Consider the following 12,313-nt stretch of genomic DNA (forward strand, 5'->3'; position numbering starts at 1 on the left):
TGATCAGTGGAATGACTGGACTGAGGTAACGTGGCAGGAGCTATAATACAGGAGAAAGAATCTATGTGTGGTTGTGAATAAAATGGCAAACCAGGTGCCAGGTCATTGCCATGGTTTGGACCCATTTTGAAGTCTAAAGGAGCAGGAGGAAACTGTTTGGTCAATGTTAACATTTTTTAAAGAGTTTTATAATGGTTGGTGGAAAATAAGGAAACGATAGTATTGCAGAAAATAAGAAGAAAAAGCCAAAGCCGGAAGTGACTCAAACCAACTCTTTCAGTCCACAGTTACATAGGTTGAGCAAACTGGCATGTTGGGCAGTCCAGAGAGAAGGAGCTTAGTGCCTCTCCAAACCTATGGGCACTGTGGGGGTGGGTTGCCACCTTCCAATGACACTGCATACCAGTATACCACTGTGCCATTGGAGGGGGATCCTGACCAGGCACTGAGCATGGCTGTGTCATTAGGGAAGACTTCAGTACCAGCAACATAATGCCCTACTCCTATGTCACTGGTGCACACACACATTTACATACAGAGGGGTTAGAAAGAATTCCATGATTCATGTTCTACTTGCTGTCTCCACTTGTGTTTAAATAAATAAATAAATATATTTATTTGATAGGAGATGGTCCAAGAGGAAAGCAACAGCTAGGTGTTGATAGGAGAACTCGATGAGAGTAACAGGCTTTTATCTGACAGAGCGAAACCAGTTCTGGTTTTAAATGGTTTCCACAACAATCAGAGCAACAGGCTGACAATTAGCACAGTTAGAGCTCAAATCCTGCTTCTCCCATAGAAATAACCAGTGACTTTGGGCAAATCATCATCAATTTTATTTGATATACCACAAAGTCAAAAGCATATCTAAACGGTTCACAATATTGAAGACCGAAAAAGAAATAAAGTATACACTTTATTTTACCCTCAATTGCTTTGGATAGAAACTTACTTTTGTAAGCCCTCTTGGGTAAGGCTGCCAACTGGATCCAGATTCACAGGACAGGGTTGATCCAGTCCTGGGTTTACCCCCTTGCGTGCAGGGAATTGTAGTTCTGATTTTCCATATTGCAATACCTAAGAAAAGCTAGACTACAAGTCCCAGCATGCACTTTGATAAACTGAAGACTGGATCAACCCTATCCTCCAACTCTAGATCCAGTTATCAGCCTTGCTTTTGATCAGAGAGCTACTTTTTGCACCCAAATGCAACGTGCCCTGAGTCCTCAATTACAAAGATGCGTGCTAAATCCAAATGAATAACGTGTCTTGTGTCCTGATTATGCTGGAAGCTCCCTTGGCAGGGATTTGCTTACATATGTCTTTGCACAGAACTGCTTAAACCTTGTAATTCTATAAATGAATTAGAATAATTTTTCAGAAACTATTTTCACACTGCGTCTATTTCTCTGAATGCTGGTCCTCCTAGTCCTTCCGGCGCCAGTAGAGGGCAGGCGAGCACAGATCTGCGCAGAGCTTCTCTGGTTCTCTGGTACACGAGTTCAATCAGCACAGGAACTGTGTAGTCACAGCAGCACGACCATGCAATGCAAATGCAGAACAGTCAGCGTTTGCAGTCTGCAAGACCAGGGAGCTGGTGATAGTCTCTAAAGCTAATATTAGTTCCTGGAAAGGGAGCTAAATCACACTGCAGCTTCCCTGCTTAAAAGTTATAGGAACGGAGGGGGACAAAGAGGCTGGGAGCAGGAATCACAGGTCCCAGAGGTGATCACTCAGACTTTTAAAACTTCATTCTCCTGAGCGTTTCTCTGTGTTATATCACTTTATTCTTCGGAGTGATGGGGGCATCAATCAACCAATCAATCAATCAGATTATGTTAGATTTATTGTATGCTCCTTAGGCAGGGAGGTGGCACTGTTCTCTGCCCCTCTATTAGGGGGCTGCCCATCAGCCACCCCTCCAGTCCTCACCCTGCAGCCTGGCACCCCTGTCAGTACTCATGATGCCTGGACAGCTTTGTCAGGTGTATCCCAGGTTTTCTCTGCTTTCTAATATTCTGAGAAGGTCTGTGATGGTACAGAAACTGGTGCTCTCGCAGTGGCCTTCATGGAAGAATCCTAGAAGCAGGGAATGCAGCACGTGGAGCGACCAGGCGGCGCTTTATGTACATGTAAGTGATTTGGTTTCATTTCAAATTTTCACAAAACTGTATTGAAATAGTTTACAACCAGCAATAAAAATGGCGTTTTACATAATTAAAAATACAATATGCATAATATTAAATCATTAAAATGACAGTATAAAGTGGTAGGGACTCTGGTGGATTTTTCTGTCTTAGATGTCAACTATTCCTGTAATGGGATCAAACTGTACAGAGTACGTTCTTTATTTATTAAGATTTATTTACCACCTTTTTGAAGAAATTCTCCCAAGGCAAGAATAAGTTGAATATGGGCAATAGACAAATACAGTAGTAAAAATGTCAACACAATACAGATTAAAACATTTTAAAATAAGGGGAGTAATTTAAAGAAAGTTGCACATGAAGCCAGAAAGGTGATCTCAACTAGGGTAGGAGTGGCTAAGCCCATCCTACCACAGCAGAGCTTCCCAAACTCTGGGTGGGTCCCCAAATGGAATTACAGACCTGGTTTTGGGGTCACAACCTGGGGGGGGACTTACAGCTACATCATTATTCTGCACCTCTGGGGGGGGGGGAGGGTCATATAATTTTATTTGGCTGAGATCATGGTTCGCTGCCACAAAAAGATTTTTTTGTGTGTGTGTCTTGCAAATTAGTTGCTTCTTCCATTAAAGGCTTGGGTAGGATTTGACTCCTGTTGACCTAGATTATGCTTGTACAGTGAATGATAATGATAGGGAGTTTAATTATTCCTTCCAGCATAAATCAAATCTGAATGTGTAAAGCTCTGATTATTCCTGAAGGAGTACAGATTGAGTGTGGAAATTTCAGAAAAGCAATTTAGCAGGGTAAATTGGCCCTGTTTGAAAATGTCCTTCCTCTGCCTGACAAAGAGGCTTATTTTCAAAGCACTTAGCCTCCCAAAGTTCCATAGAAACCTATGGAACTTAGCCTCCCAAAGTGCTTTGAAAATATGCCTCAAAGTGTGTGCAAGCTTCTATGATATGTGCACCTGCAGCTGTTTTATAAAGAAGTATTCCCAGAGGTGTGTTTAGCTCATATGTATAGGTTACATTTCTTTGAAGATTGCTACACAGTATATGCATTAACATGCATAGGTACAACCAGATACCTTATTGGAAACATTCTTCCAGAAGGCCATAAGATAGTGGTTTCCAAACCTGTTCCTGGAGGCACTCCAGCCAGTCAGGTTTTCAGGATATCCACAATGAATAGTCACGAGAGAGATTTGCATGCACTGCCTCCACTGCATATAGATCTCTCTCATGAATATTCATTGTGGATATCCTGAAAAACTGCCTGGCTGAGGTTTCTCCAGGACCGGGTTTGGGATCCACTGCACCAAGGCATGGTGTTGCTGTGCCATATTCCTAGAACAGACTTCCAGAGTCAATGTGCCTTGTACAAATCCGTTCTAAAAACTCACCATTTTGAGGCTGGATTTTAATGACTTGTTTTCACATTTTGCTACTAAACGAAACGCCTTAAAGTCTTCCTTGTTCTATGTGTTTGCCTTCACTAGACTGTAAGCTCTAGAGCAGTGGTTTTCTACCCAGTCCTCAGGGACCACCTGGCCTGTTGGGTTTTCAGGATATCCACAATGAATATGCATGAGATAGATTTGCATGCACTGCCTTCTGGATATGCAAATCTCTCTCATGAATATTCATTGTGGATATCCTGAAAACCTGTCTGGCCAAGTGGTCTAAAGAATGGGTTGAGAACTACTGCTCTAGAGAGAAGGGACTTCCTCTTATGTGTCTGTGTATGGCGCTGTAGATGTTTTGAGTGCAACAGAAACAATAAGCAGTAATAGCAGTGGGATTATTCTAGTGGTATATAGGTTGGCTGTGAGAGCTCTACTCACTCGTAAGAGCGTGTAGGTTGACTTCGAAGTATTGCTCAATCCAGGGGTGTAGTTGACTATGAGAGGCATTGATTAGTCTTGGAGATGTGTAAGTTAGCTCTGAGAGATATTGATTATCCTTGGGGATGTATAGGTTGGTTGTAAGAGGTTGGGCATGTATTCATTTCATTTTCATTCATTCATTCAAGTATTTGTATAGCACTTAGACCTAGGTGGTTTACAGTTTCATTTTACAGGTACAAGGTCTGTCCCTATTGGGCTCACAATCTTAAGTAGTACATTGTACTACGGTTGTACCTGGGGCATCGGAGGGTTAAGTGACTTGCCCAGGGTCACACGGAGCTGCTGAGGCAATTGAACCTGGTTCTCCAGGCTCTCAACCCACTGCCGACCATCAGGCAGCAGCGGGAATCAAACCTAGTTCCCCAGGTCCACAACCCACTACACTATTAGGCCACTCTTAATGGTTACTATTGGCAATGTATAGGTTGGCTGTGAGAGGTATTGATTACCCTTGGTGCATAGGTTGGCTGTGAGAGATGATTACTCTTGGCAGTGTATAGATTGTCTGTAAGAAGTATTGGAAGGAGGATAGGTTGGCTATGAGAGGTATTGATTATCCTTGATGCAAAGATTGGTTGTGAGAGATAATTAATTATTCTTGGCTTCTTATAGGTTGGCTGTGGGAAGTATTAGTCTCTCCTGGAGTTGTATAGGTTGGTTGTGACAAGTGATTACTACTGGCAATGTATAGGTTGACTGTGAGAAGTATTGATTACCCATGGTAACATAGTAACATAGTAGATGACGGCAGAAAAAGACCTGCACGGTCCATCCAGTCTGCCCAACAAGACAAACATATGTGTATGCCTTACCTTGATTTGTACCTGCCTTATTCAGGGCACAGACCGTACAAGTCTGCCCAGCAGTACTTCCCGCCTCCCAACCACCAGTCCCGCCTCCCATCACCGGCTCTGGCACAGACCGTATAAGTCTGCCCTCCACTATCCTCGCCTCCCAACCACCAACCCCTCTTCCCCCCACCTGTATAAAGGTTGGTTGTGAGAGATGATTACTCATGGCAGTATATAGGTTGGCTGTGGGAATCTCACTGCAGTTGGCCACTCCAAGGAAGCAGGATCACTCTTGGAGGTGTGTAGGTTGCCTGTGAGATACTGTGATTATTCCTGAAGGATTCTGGGTTGAATGTATAAGACATTGGTTATCGTGAGGCTGTAGGAGGTACTGATTACTTCTGAAGGAATATTTGGACCAGACTTATTAAGTATTTCCCATAGACACAAAATGGAGAAACCCCTTTAGTACATCTGGCCCATGGGTTGGCTGTGAGAGGTGTTGATCGCTCCTGATGATGGCGGAGATGGCTGTGAGAGGTGTGGATTGCGCCTGATGGTGCCTGGGTTGGCTGTGAGAGGTGTGGATCACTCTTGATGGTGCCTGAGTAGCAGCATGGACTGTAGGATGGCATGCAGTGAGCGTTGTTTCTCACTCGGAGTTGCTCTTCTGTTCCGCAGTGGCCCTATTGTCAGAAGCGCTGCAGCTATTGTAACTTCAATAAGTACATTGCACGCAATGTGGATGAAGAGGTGATGAAGCAGTGTCTGGTGCGGGAGGCAGGTACCCTGATCCAGCTCAGCCAGGTCTCACGGTGAGTATCTATCTGGAGGCAATAAGCATAAGAGGCACCACAAACTCAGAGGGTGGCAATTACATTATACCCTTTTGCCAGGTTTACAACAGATGGGTGATGAATATAGGGAAGAGAAGGGAAAGAGATGGTGAGATATAGACTGTGAACAGTGAAGGAAAGGGAAATGGGACTTGATATACTGGTTTGCTGTGGTATTTTGCAACTACATTCAAAGTGGTTTACATATATACAGGTACTTATTTTGTACCAGGGGCAATGGAGGGTTAAGTGACTTGCCCACAGTCACAAGGAGCTGCAGTGGGAATTGAACCCAGTTCCCCAGGATCAAAGTCCGCTGCACTAACCACTAGGCTACTCCTCCTCCTCCTCCAAGGTGCTTCTTGTGTGGCACCCCTGGTTTATCACTGAGTTCTTCCCGAGGGAGGGGGCACCAAAGATGAATCCCTTACCGTGCAAAACTTGCAAACACCAAGCACGCCAACACCCCGACGCTGGCAGACGCTGCATCTTCTGAGCTTTTCAGCCATGGCGGCGCAGCGCTCCCGTTCCGCCTGAGCGGAACTGTTCTTTTTTTTTTTTTCAAACAACCACACCGCCGCTGCAATTGAGGGACTGCCAAAGACTCAAGGTGAGAGAAACAACGACGGAGCTGCTTGCTCCTTTGTGTCTTAGGGAAAGGTTGGGGTATTTTTTTTCTTCTTTCTGTGCTAAGGACAAAAATGTGGCTGCCTCTCCCAAAAGCTGCACACCTTTCCTGAGAAAGGGTGAGCTCTTCCCTGCACAGTCAAAAGGAGAAGGGGAGGAAAGGGAGGGGGGAGGGACCTGGGAACTCCCGAGTGTAGCACCCCAGAGGCAGTACACACGCCAACACTCTAAGCCTCTAACACACAGAATCCGAGGGCACAGAAGGGTAGTAGAAAGATCCCCCCTTTTTTTTATAAAGAAACTAAAGAAACAGAGAGAGAGACTAAAGGGCTCACCTCCTTCCACCTGCTGGAGACTGAGATTACTGAGTCTAGGGTCACATGTCCAGGGCTCCTATTGGCTCTCTAAAGTCAGAAGTTCTCAGTCTCCGCCTGCTGGAAGCAGTACACAACCCATCAGTCCAATCCTGTGCCGGTCCAGAGGGACTAAAGGAAAGCAAATTAGCAGGTAAGGTTTAATTTCTCCTTTATCAGCGAGTTCTTCAAGGTGGAGATTGGCAAACTCCGGTATTCCATCCAGCACAACAATCCCTGACTGATTTACAGGCAGACTTTGCAAGCATCGTGAAACTGTGTAGACTGGTTGGGGACCAGCAGGCCAGATAGCATGGGATTCTTCTTAGCAACCTGAGTATTCATAGGCTTCTCCCCCTCCCCCCCCCCAAGCACTGTGCACATTCTCCTTCCTCTCCCCAACTTCTTCATCCGTGGCAGTCTGAGTGTTTGGAGGGAGAATCCCCATCAACATTCTCAGATATGTCGATGGCTTTGTGGATCTCTACCAATAAACCATACCCACCCCTTGCTTTAGATAGGATTACACTGCAACCTGGGTCATCTGAATAGGTTGTTCCGTCCTTGCAAAGTATTACATATACTAGCCTTGACATGGAGTTTAAACCAGAGTATAGAACATCACATTAAGAAGACTCAGAACTCTTGAACCAAAACCTTCTTTATTTTAAACTGTTTTATTGATGTCACAGTCAATAACAAATATAGTCAATAAACATTTACTTAAGCCAAGTCTTTGTCTGTTTTGTTTCTTAACATAATCATATCTAAAGTGTCATCAAAAGTTTTAAAGGTACCCTTCCCCTTCCCCCCACCCCCCTTCCCCCCCTATACCTGAACCGTATAATTCTCATATCACCATTAATCAATAAACATATATATCATTAACTTTCCTTCCCTTCCTTTCCCGTGAGTGTGTTCACCAATAAACTACGAGCTCTGCTTGATAGAGCCTGTACATATGGTTCCCAGACTTCCCAAAACCATTGTCTACTTCTAGGGCTACTGGACATAGCACGTGCTTCCATTCGCACCAGGGAGTGAAGCGAGCTCCTCCATTGCCAGAAGGATGGTCCTATATCTTGTGTCCAATGTTGTAATATACATTGCTTCCCAACAATTAGTACCTTATAGATAAATACCAAAACCTTCTTTAATGCAGTAATGAAATAAAAGGAAAAGTAACTTACAATTCAGATGTGCTGGACAAGAGTTTTGCCTTGCAAACTTAGGAGTCTGTTCTCAACCAGCTCTCTCTCTCATGCAAAAGAGGCTGGGAGATTTTTCAGCTACATGCTGAGTGGTAATGCTGTTTATGCTTTTACACTGGTGAAATCTTGATAGTGTCGTCACAGTAACCTGAAAGGATCATACAGCAGAACACAGCATAGGCAGTTTCAGTTCACAGAGGGGACGTGCTGCAGACTAACTCTTACAGCCCGATGGAGAAAGAAGGGGGAGGCAACTAGCCCAGCATGTACAGAGAACAAGGCAAGCCAACAGAAAGAGTCCCGTAAGATACAGGGAACCGGACGTGTGCTCTAAAAGAGCCTATTACAGGGAGCTACAGGATTACAGGGATTTGTAGTTCAAGGGCACAATGCCATCTAATTACAAATAATGTAAGCTGGTATAAACAATGCCTAATATATACATAAACAATAAACAGTCTGCCTCCATGCAAATGGGGAGAAGAACACAGACTCATTGAGCCCTGGTATGATCTCTCTGCAAGCAGAATTCGTTCTGATTTTTCTCATTGATTTCCCTAAGAAAATGCAAACTATAAACTTTTTTAGAGTATGCTGTAACCTCTTGATGGGTTATGTAGGAAGACAGATCATGTTTATGGTCTTGGGATGTTGAGGTGAGGTGGGGGCTGTTATCTAATTGCTACCTGCTGAGCTTTCTCCTGGTACCTGCAGGATTTCATCAGTTTTCTTTGGGGGAGGCACACCAAGCCTGATGAGTCCATCTACCATTGCAGCCATTCTAGAATCAGTCTCCAAGCATGCTCACCTTGCAGGGGATGCAGAGGTGACTGTGGAGGTTAACCCAACGTCTGCAGAGGCTTCGCGTCTGGCAGGATTTCGGCTGGCGGGTGTGAATCGCCTGTCCATTGGCATACAGGTAAGGGTTAATGACACAGTACTGCAAGGTACTAAGTGGACTGAAAGGGCAGAAGGAATGTTAACATCTAACTATATAAACGAGAGGTGACCGACTCACCCGCAAATGCGCAGTAGAGACTTCCCTCTCTGTCCCGCCCCCACGTCAAGACATGATGACGTCAGAGGACGGAACAGAGAGGGAAAGGAATGCTGCGCTGGAGGCGAGCTGACGAGAGGACTCACAGGAGGTAACGAAAGCAGAGGAGAGTTGATGGACATGGGGGCAGGGGAGGAGGGGGGAGGGGAGGGTTGCGGGACATGGGTGGATGGAGGGGAGGAGATGGAAGGGGAGAGAGGACGGTTACTGGACATGGGGGGAGGGCAGGGGAGAGAGGAGGGTTGCTGGGCATGGGTGGATGGAGGGGAGGGCAGGGGAGAGAGGACGGTTGCTGGATATGGGTGGATGGAGGGGAGGGGAGGCCAGGGGAGAGAAGAGGGTTGATGGACATGGATGCATGGAGGGGAGGTCAGGGTACAGAAGAGGGTTGCTGCACATGGATGGATGGAGGGGAGGGCAGGTCAGGGGAGAGAAGAAGGTTGCTGCACATGGGTGGATGGAGGGGAGGGCAGGGAGAGAGGAGAATTGTTGAATATGGATGGAGGGGAGGGAAGGGAAGAAAGGAAGGAGATGCACATGGATGGAGGGGAGACAGAAGACATTCTGGACATGGATGAAGGGGAGGGAACATAGAGGAAGGAGATGCACATGGATGGATGGGAAGGGAGAGAGAAGAAATGCTGGACATCCAACTCTCATTTTTCTTTGGCTGTTCCACTACATTGTTAAAAACAAAAATCTCGCCCGTTTTAACAGGCTTAACGGCTAGTAGTACATAAGAACATAAGCGTCGCTATTCTGGGACAGACCATCAAGGTCCATCAAGCCCAATATCCTGTTTCCAACAGTACCCACTCCAGGTCATATGTACCTGGCAAGATCCCAAAAGAGTAAAACAGATTTTATGCTGCTTATCCTAGAAATAAACAGCGGATTGTCCCAAATTCATCTTAAATAATGGCTTATGGTCTTTTATAGTTTATAGCAGGTTTGATTTACTGCCACTACAAGGTTAATTGATCGTAACAGTTTACAATAAAATGGTAATCGTCCAGCATTAAAACAGAAAGGAACTCCATTTTACAATAGGACAGAGCTCATTCATACACAAAGGAGACATCGTAGAGGCAATCAGAGAGATATGGCCATAAGCCCAAACGCCAACTGAAAGAAGTGGGTCTTTTAACATTGCCTTAAATTTAGAGAAAGAAGTTTCAAATCTGATTGATGGTGAGAGGTCATTACAAGATTTAGGAGCAATGAAGAAGAAAGCTGAAGAATGGATGGACTCGTAATGGGCCATTCGGGAGGAAGGTAGCATAAGGCAGTTGGCATCTAATGATCTAAGAGAATGGCTGGGATTATAGGGTATAGTCAAGGAGGAAAGATAAAAGAGGGAACCCAAGTGAAAGGCCTTATGAGTGAGACAAAAGGTCTTACAAATGAAGCAAAAGTAAATTGGAAGCCAGTGTAATTGTACCAGAAGGGGGGAGGCATGATCGAATCTGCGGGCCTTGTATAATAGACGGGCAGCTAAGTTTTGATGAGTCTGTAACCTAAAAAGAGAAGATTTTGAAATACCAACTGAGATATAAATCCAGATAGCTGCAGATAGACCAAAGTCTCCTTAACGTTAGGAAAATTAGCCCAACCTTTTTTCTTTGGTAATGAATTCCAGAGTTTAATTATATGTTGAGTACAGAAATATTTTCTCCGATTTATTTTAAATTTGCAAATTACTAGCTTCATTACATGCCCCCTAGTCCTTGTATTTTTGGAAAGAGTAAACAAGACATTCATGTCTACCCATTCCACGCCACTCAGTATTTTATAGAGCTTTATCATATCTCCTTCGGCCGTCTCTTCTCCAAGTTGAACATCCTTAGCCTCTTTAGCCTTTCCTCATAGGAAAATTGTCCCATCCCCTTTATCATTTTCATCGCCCTTCTCTGTACCTTTTCTAATTCAGCTATATCTTTTTTGAGATGCGGTGACCAGAACTGCACACAGTATCCGAGGTGCGGTCACGCCATGGAGTGATACAGAGGCATTATAATATTCTCATTTTTGTTTTCCATCCTAACAATTTCTAACAATTTGCTTTCTTAGCCGCCACTGCACACTGAGCAGAGGGTTTCAACATATCATCAACGATGACACCTAGATCTTTTTCCTGGGCGGTAACTCCTAGTGTGGACCCTTGCATCATGTAGCTATAGTTTGGGTTCCTCTTTCCTGGACGGCAGATCAAGACCTATATGGTCCATCCAGGCCGCAAAACAGTGTGGCAAACTGACAACATTTTACTTGTTATCAGCCTTACAGTGTCTTCCCCTCCCCTTTTGAGTTAAACTCAACATGAATGTAATATAAAATACGCATACTTGATCTTCATGTGTCCCTGCTATTTTCAGGTCTGTCCTACACCGTCCTTTATTCCCAACTTCTGGAGTTGCTGTTGAAGCCCATCCGGTTTTATCTTTCCATAATTGGGACAAAGACCATAGAAGGCTGCCCTGTATTTCCATATGTGGTTACACACCGTAGAAGTTTGCCCAGCACTGGGCTTGCTTCCCAACTAGCGAAGTTGCCACCTAGGCGATGCCATCCTCTTCCTGTATAGGGATCCTTTGTGTATATACTTGCGTCAGACGTGGTGGGACTTAGGCATGGGGAATATCTAGCAACCACGGCACTGGGAAAGATGGAGTTACAGTTTGCCGATTGCTCTGGCACCACCACTCATAGCTCATGGTAGATGACCTGCATTGTAGTAAATTAAAAATAATCAAATGCCTGCTTTAAAAACAAGTGATTTTGTCAAGTAGGTTTTCATTGATATTTGATTTGAATTTGGTGTTTTATATTTAATGGCTCACTTTTCCAAAGGTACAGTAGGGAGTACAACTCTCGAGGGCTAGATTTACATTGTGAGGTTATTAGTAACTAGGCTCACTGACAGTAATGAGACATCTCTTAAATAATGCATGTCAACACAGGTTAGTAAATCTACTGCTGTTTGTACCCAAGGTAATGGAGGGTTAAGTAACTTTTCCAAGGTCACAAGAAGCATCGATAGGAGAAGTAGGATTTGAACCCTGGGTTTTAGTCACTGCTGTAACCTCTATGCCACTCCTTCATGGAACCAGCCCCTCAAAGGAAGTGGTGGGGGTTCATAGCTATATCTGAATTTGAAAAGGCGCAGGAAACGCCCCGAGGATCCTCAGCAGTGGGAGAGAAAGCAGAAGAGCAGGTAGAATATACAGTATTGTGAGAAGTAAGAGGTGGGAGGAATGGGTATGCTACCCGAGTCTGGTGCCCATTGCAATATGTCTATGAAATTCAGGGTGTCGGGAACAAAATCAAGGTGGAAGGGGGACAGAACATCTCCCTAATGAAGCGAGGCTAAAGACGTTAGGAG

General features: G+C 44.6%; 1 protein-coding gene across 1 annotated transcript in view; it reads left to right on the forward strand.

Moving 5' to 3' along the window:
• The first annotated feature begins 1,485 nt into the window (after positions 1 to 1,485).
• Positions 1,486 to 12,313, forward strand: part of RSAD1 (radical S-adenosyl methionine domain containing 1) — a 29,019-nt gene continuing 18,191 nt past the window's right edge. Inside the window, exons 1-3 of the mRNA XM_030206354.1 lie at positions 1,486 to 2,132; positions 5,529 to 5,662; positions 8,589 to 8,793. Of these exons, the coding sequence (XP_030062214.1) occupies positions 1,962 to 2,132; positions 5,529 to 5,662; positions 8,589 to 8,793 (510 nt within the window). The 5' untranslated portion in view covers positions 1,486 to 1,961. The remainder of the gene's footprint in view (positions 2,133 to 5,528; positions 5,663 to 8,588; positions 8,794 to 12,313) is intronic.

The sequence above is a fragment of the Microcaecilia unicolor genome, chromosome 6 (assembly GCF_901765095.1).
Source record: "Microcaecilia unicolor chromosome 6, aMicUni1.1, whole genome shotgun sequence".
Taxonomy (NCBI): domain Eukaryota; kingdom Metazoa; phylum Chordata; class Amphibia; order Gymnophiona; family Siphonopidae; genus Microcaecilia; species Microcaecilia unicolor.